Raw genomic sequence first — 17,928 nt, forward strand, 5'->3', positions numbered from 1 at the left:
CTTGTAGGTAAGTATTTGTTGCTGTTGCTGCTCTGCTGATGTTAAATTTCATTTCGAACGAATATTTAAATTTTTATTTCTAATGTAATTTCCGATATTTATTGCGTCATCCACGAAAAGATAGATAGAAATATTTGAATCGTATGTTATCTCGTTGTAACGCAGACAGTTGCGCACTCGCGTATTTTTACATTTATACATAGAAGAAACTTTATCGCAAAAATGGCGTGAGTCAGATGACTCATACTGACGCTATCCTTCTTGCTATTTTTACAAATAAAGAGCGCTTCACTTCTTGTCTCGCAGTTAAACTGTAAAGATCAAATAAAATCATTTAAACAGTTTGTCATCAAATTTTTCGTAATTTTGAAAATAAACATGGTCCTTCTACAGCCGGATATGTAATTTCGTATGTCGTAGTGAAATAGTGCGTGTTCGCGACGATTTAATCATTTATTTCAATTCGTGGTAAGATTTTGCTACTGTTTCGTGTGTATCAAAAGTTTATTTGTACCTACATACCTATGTCTTCCGAAACGGGTGATAAGTCTGATTCTGATTCAGTAAAGAGCCGCGAAACTATGGAAAGTGAAACCAAACGCGAGTATGTTGCCGATCAAATTAATCCTGATCAACCGATATATAAATCGTTGAAAATATTGGAAATTCGTGTCGTTTGCTTAGAAAAAAGCTTCAATTTTGGTGAAATTCTCGACGCGGATAGTGCCCAATGCGATCTCGACGAGCTGAACTCCATCAAATCGCGTATTGACGAGTTGTTTGAATCTCATTTTCATGAGCAGCTGATTTCGATCCAACAGAATTTCGATCAACGATGCCGAAACTTAAGAAACAGGTATATGCAAATTATTTCTCGTAAAAGGCGCAGTGAGACCCCTCTTGATTCGAATTCGGCGCCTCCGATGAAGCTGCCTGCGCTAGAAGTGCCTCATTTCAGTGGTGATCTTCATAAATGGGGATCGTTTAAATCTCGTTTTCTCCATCTTGCCGCGGATAAGCGCATCGCAAATGATGAGATAAGTAAGCGACAGTTTTTATATCAAGCATTAGATGGCGATGCTAAAGATATGGTTGAAAATCTCCGAGATAGTCCGTTCGAAAAAATATGGGATGTTTTGGTCAAGTTTTATGACGATCCATTTCGCCGAGCCAAGTCGCAGTATAAGCAGCTTTTCGTTGAAAAATCAGCCAATACTTTACGTCAGCGTTTGGTGTCTTATCGTCAGCATACTGCTGGTTTGAAGTTGGCGTGTTCCGAGTTCAACATCGACCCATTTGATCTGGTGACCATCGCTCACTTCTTAGATGATCCACAAACGAATAATACGGTGCGTTTGCAATGGGAACGCCAAACAACAGCGAATCCAGAGTCCTGCACACTCGATGAATTTCTAAATTTCCTCGAACGGGAAGCTACTTCCTGTGACAGAGCGTTTGATCGAGGTCAAAAACCTTATGGGAAAGGCCCAAAGTTCCAGAAAAATGCAACGATGAAATCAGGCAAAACTCAAGGCCACACCATGGTGCAGCAGCAGTCCAAACCAACGTTAAAGAAGAAACCACCCTGCGTTTTGTGTTCCGGTGAGCATTACTTAAATCAGTGCGACGAGTTCAAAAGGAAAACTCCAGATGAGTGAATCAAATTCGTTGGCGAGCGTCGATTGTGTCAAGTATGCTTCAAGTCAAGTTGCAAAGGTGCCACAGAGAAGCCCGCAGCGTGTCCGATGAAACAACTGCATTGCTATCGGTGTAAAGGAACTCATCATTCCTTAGTTCATCGTTTTGGTAAGAATTTTGAACCTCATACTATGTCAAATAAAACGCCATTGGACAAATTGAATTTTAATCAAAATTTATCCGTCTGCCTTCTAAATAAAAACGTAACTCGAGTAAATCATGATAATAACCCCCTTTTGGCCACTGCATTAGTAGGTGTTAAAAATAATTCGAATTCAACGTCAACTTCGAATATCGAATCTAGAGTATTGCTAGATAATGGCAGTCAATTTAATTTTATTTCAAAACGATTAGCCAACTTATTGAATGTAACTCCTATGAGTACTGATATTTCTGTAGGTGGTTTAGGTGGTAAAAATGCGGCTGTCAATCAGTGTGTTGATGTTACAATAATTTCTAGGTATAATTCATCTGAAATAACAGTTCGTTGCCTTGTTGTCGAAAATATTGTCAGCTCAGTGGTTCCCAACCAATTTTTCGAAATAAATTCGTGGAATTTACCATCTCATTTATATCTAGCTGATCCATATTTCAACATACCCGATGATATTGATATATTATTGGGCCTAGATATTTTTTGGAAAATTTTGAAATCTGAAAACTTCAATCTAGGTGCAAATTTGCCAAAGTTGAAGGAGACAGAATTAGGTTGGATCATTGCCGGTAGTTTTAGAACCGCTGAGACGACTCAAGGTACCATGGTATTCATACTTCAGTTAAGTAACAACGAACTTCTCAATCAGATGAAAAAATTTTGGTCAATTGAGCACCAAATTTCGAATTTTCCGTTGACAGCTGACGAATTAGCTTGCGAGGCTATTTATCAAAAAACTACTTATCGTCAGTCCGATGGTCGATTTGTTGTCTCTTTACCTTTTAAAAAGGATCCTGCTTTATTAGGGCAGTCTCGATTTGAGGCATTGAAACAATTTATGCACTTAGAAAAGCGATTAAAAAATAACCCTCAAATGAAGGAAAAATACGTTTCATGTATGAATGAATATATTGAGCTAGGTCATATGGTCGAAATTTCTGAAAATCTTGAGAGTAATTCAGCTCCAAAGCATGTTTATTATGTACCGCATCATGCTGTTATCAATCCCAGCTCAACTTCAACGTCTCAACGTACTGTTTTCAACGCCAGTATGAAAACGTCATCTGGTGTTTCCTTAAACGATCTTTTATACACAGGGCCAGTTGTACAACCCAAGTTGAGAGGCATTCTTACACGATTCCGATTATATGCGTATGTAATGACTGCTGACATTGTTAAAATGTATCGGCAAATTCGGAGAAATCCGGATCATACTGCATATCAGAGAATATTTTGGCGAAATTCTCCGGAAGAAAAATTGAAGGTTTGCGAATTGACAACAGTTACATTTGGTGAAAGATCAGCCCAATATGAAGCAACAAGAACTTTGAAAAAACTTGCTGAAGATTATGGGGCGAATTTTCCAAATGCAAAATCTGCCATTTTATCAGATTTCTATGTTGACAATTTATTAACCGGCTCAAATTCTTTGGAACAAGCTAAGGCCACTCAAGAGGAGCTTATTGCTCTCTTGAATTCTGCTGGTTTACCTCTCAGCAAGTGGTCCTCGAATTCTCCGGAATTATTATCCAAAATTGATCCATTGAAAATTGAGCCAATGTCTCGTGTTAGTTTTGATGACAAAGAAATGGTCAAAACTTTGGGTATGTACTGGGCTCCTTGCGACGATACTTTGAGATTTTGGTTCGAGAAACCAAACGTGACTGAGGCGCGTACCAAACGCCAAATTTTGGGCATAATTGCTTCAATTTACGACCCAATGGGCTTGGTTGGGCCAATAACAGTCACAGCGAAGTGTTTCATGCAAGAAATTTGGAAATTTATAGTGGAAGACGAAAAACGAAAAATTTACTGGGATGAAACAGTGCCGGACAAAATTTTGAGACCTTGGCGAGAGTTTGCAGCGCAACTTCATTTATTAAATAAAATTTCGATACCTCGACACATCACTCCTAGCAATACTTCGATAATTTATGAACTCCACGGATTTTCTGATGCGTCATCTCGCGCTTATGGAGCAGTTCTCTATTTGAGAGCTATTTCTGGTAAGGAGGTTCAAGTACATCTTTTGTGCTCGAAATCTCGCGTAGCTCCTTTGAAAGAAATTTCCATACCTCGAATGGAATTGTTAGCAGCCGAATTGCTGGCTGAAATGGCGCATGAGGTGGCTTTGGACTTATCTGTTCGAGTGAATATCGCTTCCATCAGGTTATGGAGTGACTCAAAAATTGCTCTTTCTTGGATTGGTACTCAATCATATAAATGGAGTGTCTTTGTGGCGCATCGAGTTACTAAAATACAGAGTCTTTCTAAAAATAGCCAATGGGACTATGTTGAGTCAACTAGCAACCCAGCCGATGTATTATCGCGGGGAGCAAATCCTATTGATTTATGTAAGCCCAACCATGTGTGGTTTTTTGGACCAACTTGGTTGAGAAACTCAACTAGTCCTTGGCCTGATTTCTTAAATTTTGTTCCAAATCCCAACGAATCAGAAGAGCGAAAAACTGAACGAGGTATAGCCATGGTAGCAACTTCATTCCGAAGTAATTTGTTCAACCTCGTAGGTTTACCCGATACGGGAACAAATTCCTCAAAACTCGCTCATAAATTAGGTTACAGTAAGTTGCTGCGGCTCACGTCATATTTAGCTCGACCAATTCGAAATCGCTTACCATATTTTCCTCAGTCAAATCGAATTGAAGGAAAACAGCTTCACAAACATGACTTAGAATTCGCAAAAATGATTTTAATCAAGCTGTCTCAACGTGAATATTTTCAAGACGATATCACGCGCCTAAAAAATGGCAAGCCTCTAAATAAAAACAGCTCGATAGAAAGTCTAAGTCCGTTTCTAGATGCTGATGGGATACTTCGCGTAGGGGGTAGGTTAGAGGAGGCTGACATGTCTTATGAACAACGGCACCCCATCCTACTTCACCCATCTCATCCTTTAACTACTCTAATTGTTATGCATGAACATTTAATCAATTTACATGCTGGTCCGAAGTTGTTAAAATCAATTTTGCGAAGGCAATTTTGGATACTTCGTATGAATTCGTGCATTTCAAGGTGTTTAAAATTGTGCTTTACTTGCGCAAAATTCGCTGCAAAAACACAGCATCAAATTATGGCCAATTTTCCCAAGGAACGAATTAGTCCAAGCAGAGCCTTCACCCATACGGGAGTTGACTATGCTGGACCCTTTTCACTAATGCAAACAGGTGGTCGCTGTCGAACGAAAATCAAGGTCTATGTTGCTGTCTTTGTTTGCTTTGCAACAAAGGCAATTCACATCGAAGTGGTGTACGACCTTTCTACAGAAAAATTTCTCGAAGCCTTTTCAAGGTTTATTTCGCGACGCGGCGTACCTGCGCATATCTATTCCGACAATGGAACAACGTTTGTTGGCGCGAAAAATCGCTTAAACGAAATGCATTCCTTGGTGTTGAAAGAGGCCTCCAAAATCGAAAAATTCACGCTCGATAAAGGTTCACAATGGCATTTCATTCCTCCTCACGCCCCTCATTTTGGTGGGATATGGGAGGCTGGAGTGAAATCCATAAAAAGTCATTTGTATAAGACAATCGATTCGTATACACTGACATCCGATCAATTCGCAACTTTACTTAATCAGATCGAAGCTTGTCTTAATTCGAGACCTCTCACTCCAGAATCGTCCGATCCGAACGAACTCAACGCCTTGACGCCAGGGCATTTTCTTATTGGCGGACCAATCACAGCATTGCAAACCATCGACTATACAAATATTCCCAGTAATCGATTGAAACACTGGGAACAAATTAATAAACTGACTCAATTATTTTGGAAAAGGTGGCAATCCGAATATCTGAATACTCTTCAACAACGTTATAAATGGCAATTGCCTGGTGGCGAATTAAAACTAGGTGATTTTGTCGTAATTAAAGATGATCATTTGTCTCCTACGCAGTGGGCCTTAGGTAGGGTACTTGAGTTACATCCAGGTAAAGATGGTAAATGTCGAGTAGCGACAATCCAAACGTCCAATGGCAAGGTCAAAAGACCTCTCGTTAAACTCGTTTTTCTCCCTTGTGATCGTAAAATTATGTAATTAAAATTTTATCTGTGTATGTGCGTAGGTCCACAACAAAATCCGCAGACAGATGGGTCCAATAATATTGTAATAGCGGATAACACAGAGAAAAGTTAGGTGCGAAAATATATCAAATTTACGTCGATGATGATTTGAGGAACTTCAAGTTTCATTTGTTTTCAAAGAAATCTGTGATTTTATTTAATTCTATCAGATTTTGTAATTTTTTCGAAGTAATACAATTTTTTGTTATTTGTTGTACTTAGGAGCGTAGTTCATTCCATAGATATGTATCATAAATCATCAAATCGACTCAAGGCCAGAGAGAAGAATCCTATAATGTAAACAAAAATCAAAACCTGGTACCAGGGTTCGCTGAGGATAGCACCTCTCCTCAATAATTGCTCCAAGAGCAATCACACTTGGCCAGTGTGAATATAATATATACTTTGAAATTAAAATAAGACAGGTGAGCTAAGAAAGCTCATTTCATGTGTGCCCATGAAATACCATAGATTCTCTCTCTCTTCGATTCGTAAATTTTCGCCATTCAAAATAACCTAACTCCTAACCACCGTAAATAAAACCTGTCTCGAAACCCTTTTGTAATTTAAATAGATCATTTTGTTTGAGGCGTCGCCTCAACGCGGGGAGTATGTTAAATTTCATTTCGAACGAATATTTAAATTTTTATTTCTAATGTAATTTCCGATATTTATTGCGTCATCCACAAAAAGATAGATAGAAATATTTGAATCGTATGTTATCTCGTTGTAACGCAGACGGTTGCGCACTCGCGTATTTTTACATTTATACATAGAAGAAACTTTATCGCAAAAATGGCGTGAGTCAGATGACTCATACTGACGCTATCCTTCTTGCTATTTTTACAAATAAAGAGCGCTTCACTTCTTGTCTCGCAGTTAAACTGTAAAGATCAAATAAAATCATTTAAACAGTTTGTCATCAAATTTTTCGTAATTTTGAAAATAAACAGCTGAGTAAACCTAAAATGCGAGTAAATTGCGTAAAGAATTGAGATTTGTCGGTAGTAATGAAGTGGGTACATAATTGCAATCAACATTTTTAGCCGCATTGCACCTCTAAGCAGGGTTACTTGACGTTATCTTCATGTTGGCAATGTTGGATGTAATCAAAGTAGCGGCTTAGGCTGCGGTGGTCCGGAAGTTAGGCCGCCATTTCTTCAACTTGTAATCATATTCCACAAAAATTCAACAAGTTGTTCTGTACTCATTGATTTGTACCCACCTACTTAAATTGTTTTAAAAGTAAAAAAAAAAAAGAAACAAAAAATGATGAACTGAATATTTTGAACCAGAATATGAAGAGAAGATTTCAGTCCTCCTCCAATTTTCTGAAAAATTCAAAGATGCAACCCGCAGTATACTTGCTTTGCCTAAATGGAGAGTGAAGAAACTTGAAAAATTGATTTCTGAAAAAAGGGTCTTTTGACCTATTCCTCCAAACTACAAATACATGAAACAATTCATAATAAAACCTTAAAATTATTCAAAATTACCTACTTATTATTTTCTTATACTTATAACGTTATTTATCGTTATGATAATTGACTGTGGCCTCGTACGTAATTTTATGACCCTAAATCTAGGTTAAGTTCGCGTGGTGTGTGTACTGCAATATGAAGTGATGAATTTTCGCAAAATTGCAGTAATTTAGTAACGGACATAGATCACTATGATGGAATATTATGAAAATTTGCGTAAAAAATCATGAAAAATTGTTGAAAATTTTATGGAAGTAGGTACACAAAAAAAAATTAAAATTATCAAAACTAACAAAAACTGATCAAATTTTACCAAATTGATGTAAAACATTATGAAAACATGTTAAAACCATGTAAAAACATAATAAACACTTCTAAAATCATTTGAAACGATCAAAATATAATGAAATTCTAGCAACATTTGCGTGAAAATTTGTTTAAAATCTTTGAAATTACATACAAATGCATTGAAAAAAAAAAAAAAAACATTAAAATCATTACAAATCATCAGAAACTGAGAAAAAATTGACCAAATTCAGCAGAAATCGTGTAAGATTTTGTTAGAATTGTGGCTTAGGTAAATGATACAGAAACACTTGAATAGTTCTCAATTTCAAGTAAAATTTCATCAATTGAGTAGGTAGATACCTATTGATAAGTTTTCAATAATTTTGGAATTTTTCAAGGATTCTTCTTCATGTTTTACACGTTTTATGACGTTTTATGCAATTTTTGCTGAATTTTGCCTTAAATTTTATCGGTTTTTGATATTTTTAATAATTAAGCATAATGTTTTTTGAGCATTCTTATGGCATTTTAACATATGTTGCTTTCAGCAACGTTGTATGGGATTTTTAATTTTGATGGAGATTCGTCAGTTTTTGGTAGTTTTACGTGACTTTATCGCTTTTTAAGAGTGCTCTAATGCCATTTCAACAAGATGTTGATTTTGCTGTATAATGTGGTATACAAACAATGATACATACCTTAAACTATGTAATTTCATCAATTTTTGGTAATATTTTCTATGACTTTTATGCAAGTGTGTTAATGCCATTTTGAACTGTTTTCAACAATTCTTTTTACAATGTTTACATTTCACTGAATTTTGTTAATTTACATATCAGTTATCTCTAATTACCTTTTGCTTTTGGACATAATGACTTTTTATGGCATTTTTGCTAAGCTTTACCAAATGTTCCTAAAACTTGGATCACTTTATTGTAGTTTCAATGAATGTAATGGTTTTTAACGTACCTTTTTCATCAGATTCTAGTAATGATTCTAATATTTTTTGAGTGAATGCGGGGTAATTGGGGTCTCAAACTTGATCATTTTCATCTTAGGTGGAATATAAATGAAAATGAAAGTACAAAAAAATGTTTTGCTCGTTTATATGTATCTTGCAAAAAAATAATTTATAAGATCGTCAGTGCACCATGGTTGAATGCTTTCTATATTTTTTCCTTATTTTGGTCATAAAAATCAAAAAGTTACCTACTTAGAATGGACTTCGATGAATGATGGTACGTCGTCACTTTTTAAAATTTCATCGCTATAATGGTCTTAAATTATAAAAATGAAGACATGAACAGCTGATTATTGATAGTGGCTGAGCACGTTGGGTAACTACAAATAGTTAATACGTATTTTTGCTCCTTAAAAAAAAAAAATGCATTTAGCATTAAAACTCTAACATTTTGCAGTACCTATCTACTCTGCTGAACTAGAATTATTATATCAGGAATTCTTGTTTTGATCTAAAAAAGAGACTGTTTCATTGTATAACCAATGAAATTTGATGCTTACCACTGGATTCCCAAACTTGAATTTGGTTCCCTGAAGCATGAGAAAAGACTCAAGTTGCACGGAGAAAAATTTATGTAGTATAAAGTGCTATAGTTGTAGCAAATCACCTTCATTTGTGGCATCATAGTTGAAAGAACTATATTTGTAGTTCCTGAAGTACGAGTATACTTATAGTACTTCCAAATCATTTATGGTATAATTTACTATAATTATATCATTTTTTACTACAAGTATAGTACTTTCAATCGCTACACTTATAGTAAGTTTGACTATAGTGTCACAAATGAAGGTAAATTACTACAATCTTTGGTGCTTTGTACTACTTATTTTTCTCAGTGTGGGTACTTTTGAAGATCAAGCAAGTTGATGAAATTATATAAGCATGGCTGGCAATGTTCGGATGAATATCTGAGGGATCATACTAACAGAATGTAAATAAGTAGGCCTATTAAAAATTCACTGTTATTTTATGCATTTTTATTTTATTTTTTGAATACCTAGATGAAAAAGAATTTTTATCAAATCCCTCCTTCAAATTCCAAAAAATTCAAGAACGACCCACCTTAACGGCCACTAACATAGAGTGATAATAATCAAGGTAGACGACTTACCAAAGCAACCCTCATTAGATACATATACGTGCTTTGCCTATATGTATAGAGAGTAAAGAAACTGACTTACTTGCAGTTTACTCCTTAATTAGTGTACTCCTTGTACAGTCGGCTAGATTTGTGGACTAGAGGCACGTTTTGAAAAATTATAGAAACTTGATACATAAATCGGTTTCTGAAAAAAAAGTTCTTTTGACAAATTTCTTCCAAACTATCTAAAACAAATCAAAATGACTACCAGTTCTTAAGCGGAATGCTGTTCAAAAGCATTGATTTTTGAAAAACATTGGCGTACAGCCTGCGTGGCCCCTTAGCAGATTAAATTAGTTCATGAGTAGGTAATAAGATGCTAAAAAAAAGGTAATTTTTCGTTTTAAACACGAGAAATCAGAATGGAATGTTTTGTAGGCACACAAAAAAAAAACAATAAAAATTACTATTTCAGTATAGTAACCGGATCCCATTCAAAAATAATAGTGATTTTTAACCAGCCAAAAAATACATTTTACCTAGAATTAGGTAAAAATTTATTATCTCATAGTAAAAATCACAATATTTTTGAATGGGATCCGGTTACTGTATAAAATAGTAAAAATTATCCATAATTTTTTTTTTTCGTGCGAGTATTAAACAGTATTACGTCATTAGAACCTACTAGATTAATTAGGACAAAATTTTTGCAAAATTGGCGAAACTCTTCCAAAGCCGAATAAAAAAATTGTTTGAACATATTTTTTTTAAAGTGATACGAACTATTTGAAAAAACCTTAAAATTATTAAAAATTACTTACTATGATGTACATATGATGTACTTAATGAATTGTTGCAAAATTACAGAATATTTAAGGTGAACAAAATACACAAACTGTGAAATTTCAATTTTGTGTAAAAAATTGTGAAAAATTAACACACACCAAAAAAGAATTAAAATTACCTACTGTTGCAAATATTTGGCTACTTTAGCTTATAGAGGTATTTGCCTATTTGGCCACTTTATTGTCACAATCTAAATTATTAAAATTTAGTTTCGTTCTTGCTTCAATTCAGAACAAAATAGGTAATTGAAAGGTGAGTTGTACAAGGGGGTAGAATTATGTACATATTGAAAATATAGAAAATTACCAAAACCTGATGAAATTTTATCAAAATTTTCACACAAATAGGTACATGGAACAAGTGTCAAAATGACATTTGAAAAAAAAAAAAAAACGTGAACAGCATAACGTCTGCACAGTTATTAAAAATTATCGGATTAATCATCATGACCAAATTTTTGGAAAGTTTGGCAAAACTTGATCTCCAAAAGTTGAATAAAAAGGTGTTAAAACACATTGAAAGTGATACATATAAACAAATTGAAAAATCTTAGAATGATTGAAAGTTACTTACTGAGAAAAATACGTTGTGATAGAAAGATATTATATTTAAATTTTCGTTGATAGTTATTGGGATTTCGATTCACAAGCAAGTATGTCCTCTCTTACAAAATATTAGTTGTTCATTAATGATTTTGGGATATTGCTACTTACATAACTAGGTGTAAATTGTTTTTGCGAAGTTCTCGAAGTTTTATGTCTACGTTTAGTCTTACCAGCCGTAGAAGCACGATGCTCTAACTGAAAAGTTTCTGTTTTATAGCCAAATAATTTTATATTTGTTGACTTGAGATGCATCAATAGGTACTCGATGTGAAAATTTGAAAAAAAATTTTGAACTATTTAGATGTTTATTTAAGCAAAAACCTGTCATAGGTTTAATTTTGCATGTTGCTCAATTTTTTCCTTTCTCCCACACTTTCCAATCGATCCAGAGGCATTTAAAAATTGAAAATGATTTAGGTATATATAAATCTGTTTTATGTTTAATTGCAAGTGGTAATGTACCTTAAGTTTCCAATGAATAGTCAAATTATTTGGCTACAAAACAGAAACTTTTCAATTAGAGCGTAATGCTTCTTACATTGGTCAGACTAATTGCTTTTTCATCATTGTTGATCATTGTCAACACTTATCTAATCAGGGAGTAGCATATCATACTAAGCCAGTCAGTGATTGCTGTTCATTGAAACCAAATTCGAGACTGATTTGGAATTTAATTTTCAACGTTTTTTTTTCTATTCATGTACAAAATGATTTCATTCAGTTGAATGTTCTAATTTACAAGAAATTTATTCGACTTCATTTTAATAAGAGTAGTAGGTAGGTAGTAGGTATATTCTACTTTATTAAATTACTTAGGTACCTATTATGAAAATAAATTAAAATTTGAAAAAAATCTTGTTATAAAAATATTTGGTTACTTACTTTTGTTTATACATTTGGTCACCTTACCTTAAGTATCAGAATGAAGAACTAACTATAAGTTCATTTGAATTTTGGTTTAATTCTTGCTTCAATAAATGTAAGTAACCATTACAAAGGCCAAAGCTTCAGAACAATAACAGGTATTGAATCACAGAACAGTGTTATTAGGTACTAGAATACTATTTAAAAATATGTATTTCAGCCTCTTCAGGCATTCTTGACAGATTTTGCTACTGCATTGACTTTTCAACTCATAAATCCAAAAAATGCATAAAAAACCTACCTCAGAGAATAATTTTGAATTTGACAGTAGGGACTCGCACAAGACTCGAGAGTCTTTACTAATTAAAAACTTGTATTCATGACTCAGAGTTAGGTATAATTTTGAAAGACTCGTTTTTTAAGACTCCGAAGTCCGAGACTTTAATTCTCAGGGACTGGCGTCAGGTTGTGAGTGTGTCTAAGCGAATGCGTAGCTAAATATTGAAATCTAAATTTTCAATCGTGAGTAGATATGAAATGGGTTGATAGAGAGTGTATGCGGATCGAAGTGATGGTTCAGTAACGATAGCTATCAAGCACTCGAATGTTGTTCAATATGATGTTAATGATACTAATGATAGTTGGCTGTTCATCTAAAACCGTTATCGCTGACGAAGGTAATTATTATATTAATAAATCTTTTTCTTCGATAACCCAATACGAAAGAATTGAATTTTTAATATTTCACTTTACTACTGTAAATGATACCTACTCATTGCAGTTATTAACTCGAGGCAATGTAAGTGCTCATTACCTTATTATGACAAATCCGAAAACAAAAAATGACACCTTTACTGTATTTAATCTTGTACCAGAATATAAAAAAGCACGCCATGCCGGCATAAGCAACTGGAACGGAAAAACTAATCTCAATGATGTATCTATTGGTATTGAAATAGTCAATGAAGGCTTCACCGTTGATAAATTTGGCAACAAGATTTGGCACAATTTTAGAGAAGAACAAATTTCTGTTCTTATTTCTCTATCCAATGATATCATAAAAAGATATCAAATATCACCAGATAATATTCTGGGTCATAGTGATATTGCCCCTTTAAGAAAGTACGATCCGGGTAAACTTTTTCCTTGGGAGCGTTTAGCCAAGCTTGGCATTGGTGCTTGGCCAAATCAAACAATAGTCAAGAAGTATCTGGCGGGACGTTCGCCCAGTTCACCTGGTAATGTGACAGTTGTCCAGAGATATCTGCAGATTTATGGGTATGATAAAATACCACAGACTGGTTGGCTAGATGAAGAGACACGCAGGACTATTGGTGCATTTCAACTTCATTTTCGCCAGGAAGATATTAGAGGTGAGGCAGATGCTGAAACAGAAGCTATTGCAGGAGCATTGGTTGAGAAGTACCGAAAGATTACCTACTTGATGGATTAATGTACTTCTAAGTACCTATCTGCTTGGATGTATTTGTTATTGTTTAAATTGAGTCCAGATTCAGATATTATCTATTTTTTGTTACTCCAGAATGATTAAACAGCACAGTCTGGAGCTCTGGAGAAGTGGAGATGTAAGTATACATAGATCCTTATTTATAAAAAAGGAAATTAAAAACAGCAATGACTAGAAAAAATAAAGGATACTTACTTGGTATACACTCGTAACTAAGTTGAATACGAACGTACTCTGTATTATTTTGTTGATTCTTGAGTCTGTAATTCTGAATTTTTATTCGTTCTTTTTAAACGGAAGAATTAAATACGTAAATTAAAGGAACCATTTACTCGATCATTTATTTTCCCATTAAAAATAACAACACGATATCCGACAATGAGCACACAGATAAAAACACCTAATTCGACATAGGCGATAAAAGCTAGTTTTGTAGTGGCTTGAAAGATCGCACCACTAAAAACCAACACCCCTTCTCACTACAAAACATTAAAAAAATTAACAATAAAATAATAAAACAATAACAATAAAAAAAATTCAACAACATAACATAACAATAGATTAAGTATAGGTAAAGTACCAAGATATCGATTAAATTATGCGTAACATTTTACAAAACTCCTTAAACTTAACAGGCACTAACCCCTTAGTAAAGCCATCAGCCACTTGCCTATCAGTAGGAACGTAACATAATTTAATTTTTCCACCTAGTACCAACTCCTTTACATACTTAAACCTAATGTCTATATGCTTTGAACGTGTAGATGACATCGGATTATCGGATAAATCGATAACAGACTGATTATCTTCGAAAACGACAACAGGAGGTTCAATTTTGATATCCAAGTCATTCAAAATTTCAAGAATCCAAAACAAGTTATCATGAACGAAAGTAGATAACGAAATGTATTCCGACTCCGTAGAACTAAGAGCAATACATTTTTGTTTCTTAGAATTCCAGGCAATAACGTTTCCGAACAATTTTACAACATAGCCAGAGACAGATTTACGTTCATCTTTATCGGATGCCCAATCCGCATCAACATAACACTCCAAAATTGAACTCTCCTTGCATCGAACATACGTTAGCTTCACCTGTCTCGAATGATACAAATAAATAAGCACACGTTTTAAATAATTAAAATGTTCAGCCGAATAGGAGTTCATAAAACGAGATAAATAGTTGACTGCAAAAGATATATCAGGCCTCGTAATTAACGACACATAAAGCAAACACCCAACTAGTTGCCTATAAGGTAAATTTCCATCAACCTCTTCGCTTTTCAATAAATTGAGATCCTTCTCGATAGGCGTATAAATAGGTCTCGAATCTAAAAGTTCGAATCGTTCAGTCACTTTCTCAATAAACTTCGTCTGACTTAAGGTCAATTTACCATTATCTACTTCTATATCGACACCTAAAAAACACTTTGCCACACCTAGATCAACGACTGAAAAACGTTCGGAAATTTTCTGCTTAAAAGAAGCAATCAGCTGCCCAGATTCGGATACAAGAAAAAAATCATCAATATGGATTAACAAATACAGTACATAATCGCCTACTTTAATCCAATACAAACACGGATCAATCTTCGAACGAGTAAAACCAAGAACATTAACAAGAAAATCATTCAAACATTTGTTCCAAATTTTCGGCGCAATTTTTAAACCTTAAATCGCCTTCAACAGTTTACATACCTTCGAACGATCATTACAAAAACCAGGAGGTTGCTCCATATAAACATCGTAATTAATCTCACCGTGAAGGTAAGCACTCGAAACGTCCATTTGATGGATTAGAAACCCCTTCTGAGTTGCAATCGACAGAAGTATCTTGATCGTTGTTGTATTGACAACAGGCGAGAAAAGCTCTTCAGGAGCGTTCTTTTCGTCACAACCGACAGCTACCAAACGCGCCTTGATTTTATTTGGCCGTTCAGTTAACACCCATTTAGACCGCAGAACTTTTACACCAGCAGGATGCGGAACTAATTTCCATACATTATGCTGCTTCATCGACTCGATTTCTTGCTGCTTTGGGTAATCCCATTTGGGATCGGACGAATTTTCGGCGAGGTAAGCTACACAATAACCAATCGAAACTTCGTAATCGCCAAATCGAACAGGGTGTTTCCTTTCTCGACCACTACGCCGGAGTTGAGGTTCTTCGACAGTCGGTGAAATTTCAGGAACAGTCTCTTCGTCGCTACTCTCGGAATCAGGCGATGACGTTCGTACAAATTTCTCGTTCTCGTCAGGTAAATCTGAGAAAAATCGACTCTCATCGAAGGTAACATTGCGAGCTATTTCAACTTGCCTCGTACGTAGATTGAAAATTCGATACCCAATAGGAGCGTAACCGACCATGATGCCTCTCTTCGAATGCGAATCCAGCTTTTGGCGTTTTTCTTTCGGTATGTGAATATGGCTGACACAACCGAAAGGACGAAGCTTGCTGTAATCGACTTTATTTCCATACCATTCAGCTGCTGGAACTTTTCCCGTAGAGCTCGTTGGACATCGATTCAACGTGTAATTCGCACATAGCACAGCTTCAGACCAAAAACGCTTAGGCAAACCAGACTCCATCAAAAGCGTTCTGGCTCGTTCTTCGAGAGTTCGATTCAAACGTTCGGCTCGGCCATTGGTAGGATGATTATACGCTACAGAGTTCAGAATTCGAATGCCTTTCTGCTTACAGAACGCCATAAACTCTGAATTGATAAATTCGCGACCATTATCGCACAGGAACGAACTAATTTTTGTCTCAAATTGAGCAGTAGCCATCGCCTCGTACTCTTTGAACTTTTCGAAAACTTTGCTTTTGTGTTTCAGCAAATAAACGGCAGAAAAATGAGTGAACACGTCCATAAACGTCACAAAGTATGAATAACCATCGTAACTGGTCTGTTCAATGACACAAACGTCTGAAACAATCTGCTCAAGTGGTCGTTTCGTTTTAAAATCACTCGTAGGATACGGTAGTTGAGTCTGCTTGCCTTGAATACATGGCTCGCACAACGCCGGAACACCGCTGAATTTTAAATGACCAGCAGTTTGCAATTTCTTGACTGCATCTTGATTCAAATGACCCAATCGACGATGGACCTGCTCGTAGGTAAGATTAGCTTCTTGAGAAGAACTGTCTACAGGCGAACACAGTCGAAATTTCATACAAAACAGCTCATTTTCCACTTTACCAGATGCTAACACTTCGTTTGGATTTTCAAAGTGTACTAATTCGACAGTTTCTCGCCAAAACACCATTTTCCATTCGTTTAGCGAAATTTTGCGAACACTGAGTAAATTTCGGCGAAGCTGAGGTACAAACAACACCTCGTGAAACGTAATTTGACTGCCTTGGTTGCTCTTCATATACACAGTACCAGTATGAGATGCGTAAATTGTACTATGATCAGCCAATGTGATAGGCTCTGGAGTTTCAAACTGTTTTAACGATGATAATAACGAACGATCATTCACCATAAACTTCGTACAACCAGAATCAGCTACAAATTCGATATCCACAGGAACGATTTTTTCAGCTACAGATGCAGAGACACCAGAAGAGTTTTCACAGAAAAACGCAACACTTCTGGGAGTATCACTGGCAACACTAGCTTCAGCAGTATTTGTTTTCTGCCTTTTAGCATCGTTTTTCTTTTTGTAGCATCGAACTTCTTTGTGACCATCTTTATGGCAATAACCACAACGAATCGAAGATTTCGGAGCATCTTTAGGCTTACTGGAGCTGACAGGGGGATGATTTTCAGGTTTCTTTGAAGTTGAACTCGAATTAGAAAAGTAGGCAGTACTTTCAACTTGTTCAGGTTTCTTTGGCAGCTTTCGTTCGTCTTTACGCTTTAAATCGAAATCCAAAAGAGCACCTTTCACTGAATCCAACGTAACCAAGTTATTATCGTTTATTTCACCCAGTGCAGCGATCACAGGCGCAAAATCATTCGGCAAAAGCGACAGTAGAATCACCACAACTTCAATATCTTCGATTTTCCCAACTTTTCCGCCACCAGCTCGAATTTCCGCAATAATAGAATCGAATTCGCGGAAAAAAACGGACAGCTCACTTTTACCATCATAAGTGAGGTTGGATAGCTTACGTCGAAGATAGGCGTGATGAAGGTAACTGGTACGATTATAGGTGACTCGTAAACGCCGCCAACACTCAAAAGCACTGCTTGTGTGAGGTGCATAGTGCGAGAGTGTATCCGCCAGATTTTCTAATATTATTCGCCTCGCTTTTGCGTCGCCTTGTACCCAGGTAAGAGGCTTCTTATCGGTACCAAAAGTCGCCTTTTTAAAATCATCGGTTGGTTTAATATCC

The 17,928-nt window shown here is 35.6% G+C and overlaps 3 protein-coding genes across 3 annotated transcripts; all 3 read left to right on the forward strand.

Annotated features, from left to right (window-relative positions):
* The first annotated feature begins 248 nt into the window (after positions 1–248).
* LOC135840979 (uncharacterized) lies at positions 249–6,023 on the forward strand. Its single transcript, XM_065357757.1, has 2 exons — positions 249–1,806; positions 5,935–6,023. Exon 1 carries the CDS (start codon positions 525–527, stop codon positions 1,656–1,658), a length of 1,134 nt encoding a protein of 377 aa, XP_065213829.1. The 5' UTR covers positions 249–524; the 3' UTR covers positions 1,659–1,806; positions 5,935–6,023.
* On the forward strand, positions 2,076–6,005 carry LOC135839114 (uncharacterized). Its single transcript, XM_065354991.1, has 3 exons — positions 2,076–4,434; positions 5,488–5,808; positions 5,935–6,005. The coding sequence occupies exons 1-3, from the start codon at positions 2,076–2,078 to the stop codon at positions 6,003–6,005; spliced, it is 2,751 nt and encodes a 916-aa protein (XP_065211063.1).
* Positions 6,024–12,686: 6,663 nt separating the features above from the next.
* On the forward strand, positions 12,687–16,147 carry LOC135840562 (N-acetylmuramoyl-L-alanine amidase AmiD-like). Its single transcript, XM_065357170.1, has one exon. The coding sequence runs from the start codon at positions 12,723–12,725 to the stop codon at positions 13,569–13,571; it is 849 nt and encodes a 282-aa protein (XP_065213242.1). The 5' UTR covers positions 12,687–12,722; the 3' UTR covers positions 13,572–16,147.
* The last annotated feature ends 1,781 nt before the right edge of the window (positions 16,148–17,928 follow it).

Source organism: Planococcus citri, chromosome 3 (assembly GCF_950023065.1).
Source record: "Planococcus citri chromosome 3, ihPlaCitr1.1, whole genome shotgun sequence".
Classification (NCBI taxonomy): Eukaryota; Metazoa; Arthropoda; class Insecta; order Hemiptera; family Pseudococcidae; genus Planococcus; species Planococcus citri.

Bases quoted from the DNA above. Each gene is read 5' to 3' on its own strand.
- LOC135840979 (XM_065357757.1), top strand. From the start codon at position 525: ATGTCTTCCGAAACGGGTGATAAGTCTGATTCTGATTCAGTAAAGAGC.
- LOC135839114 (XM_065354991.1), top strand. From the start codon at position 2,076: ATGAGTACTGATATTTCTGTAGGTGGTTTAGGTGGTAAAAATGCGGCT. The intron at 4,435-5,487 runs GTAAGTTGCTGC...CTCTCACTCCAG, and splicing joins CGCTCATAAATTAGGTTACA to AATCGTCCGATCCGAACGAA. The intron at 5,809-5,934 runs GTAAATGTCGAG...GTATGTGCGTAG, and splicing joins GTTACATCCAGGTAAAGATG to GTCCACAACAAAATCCGCAG.
- LOC135840562 (XM_065357170.1), top strand. From the start codon at position 12,723: ATGTTGTTCAATATGATGTTAATGATACTAATGATAGTTGGCTGTTCA.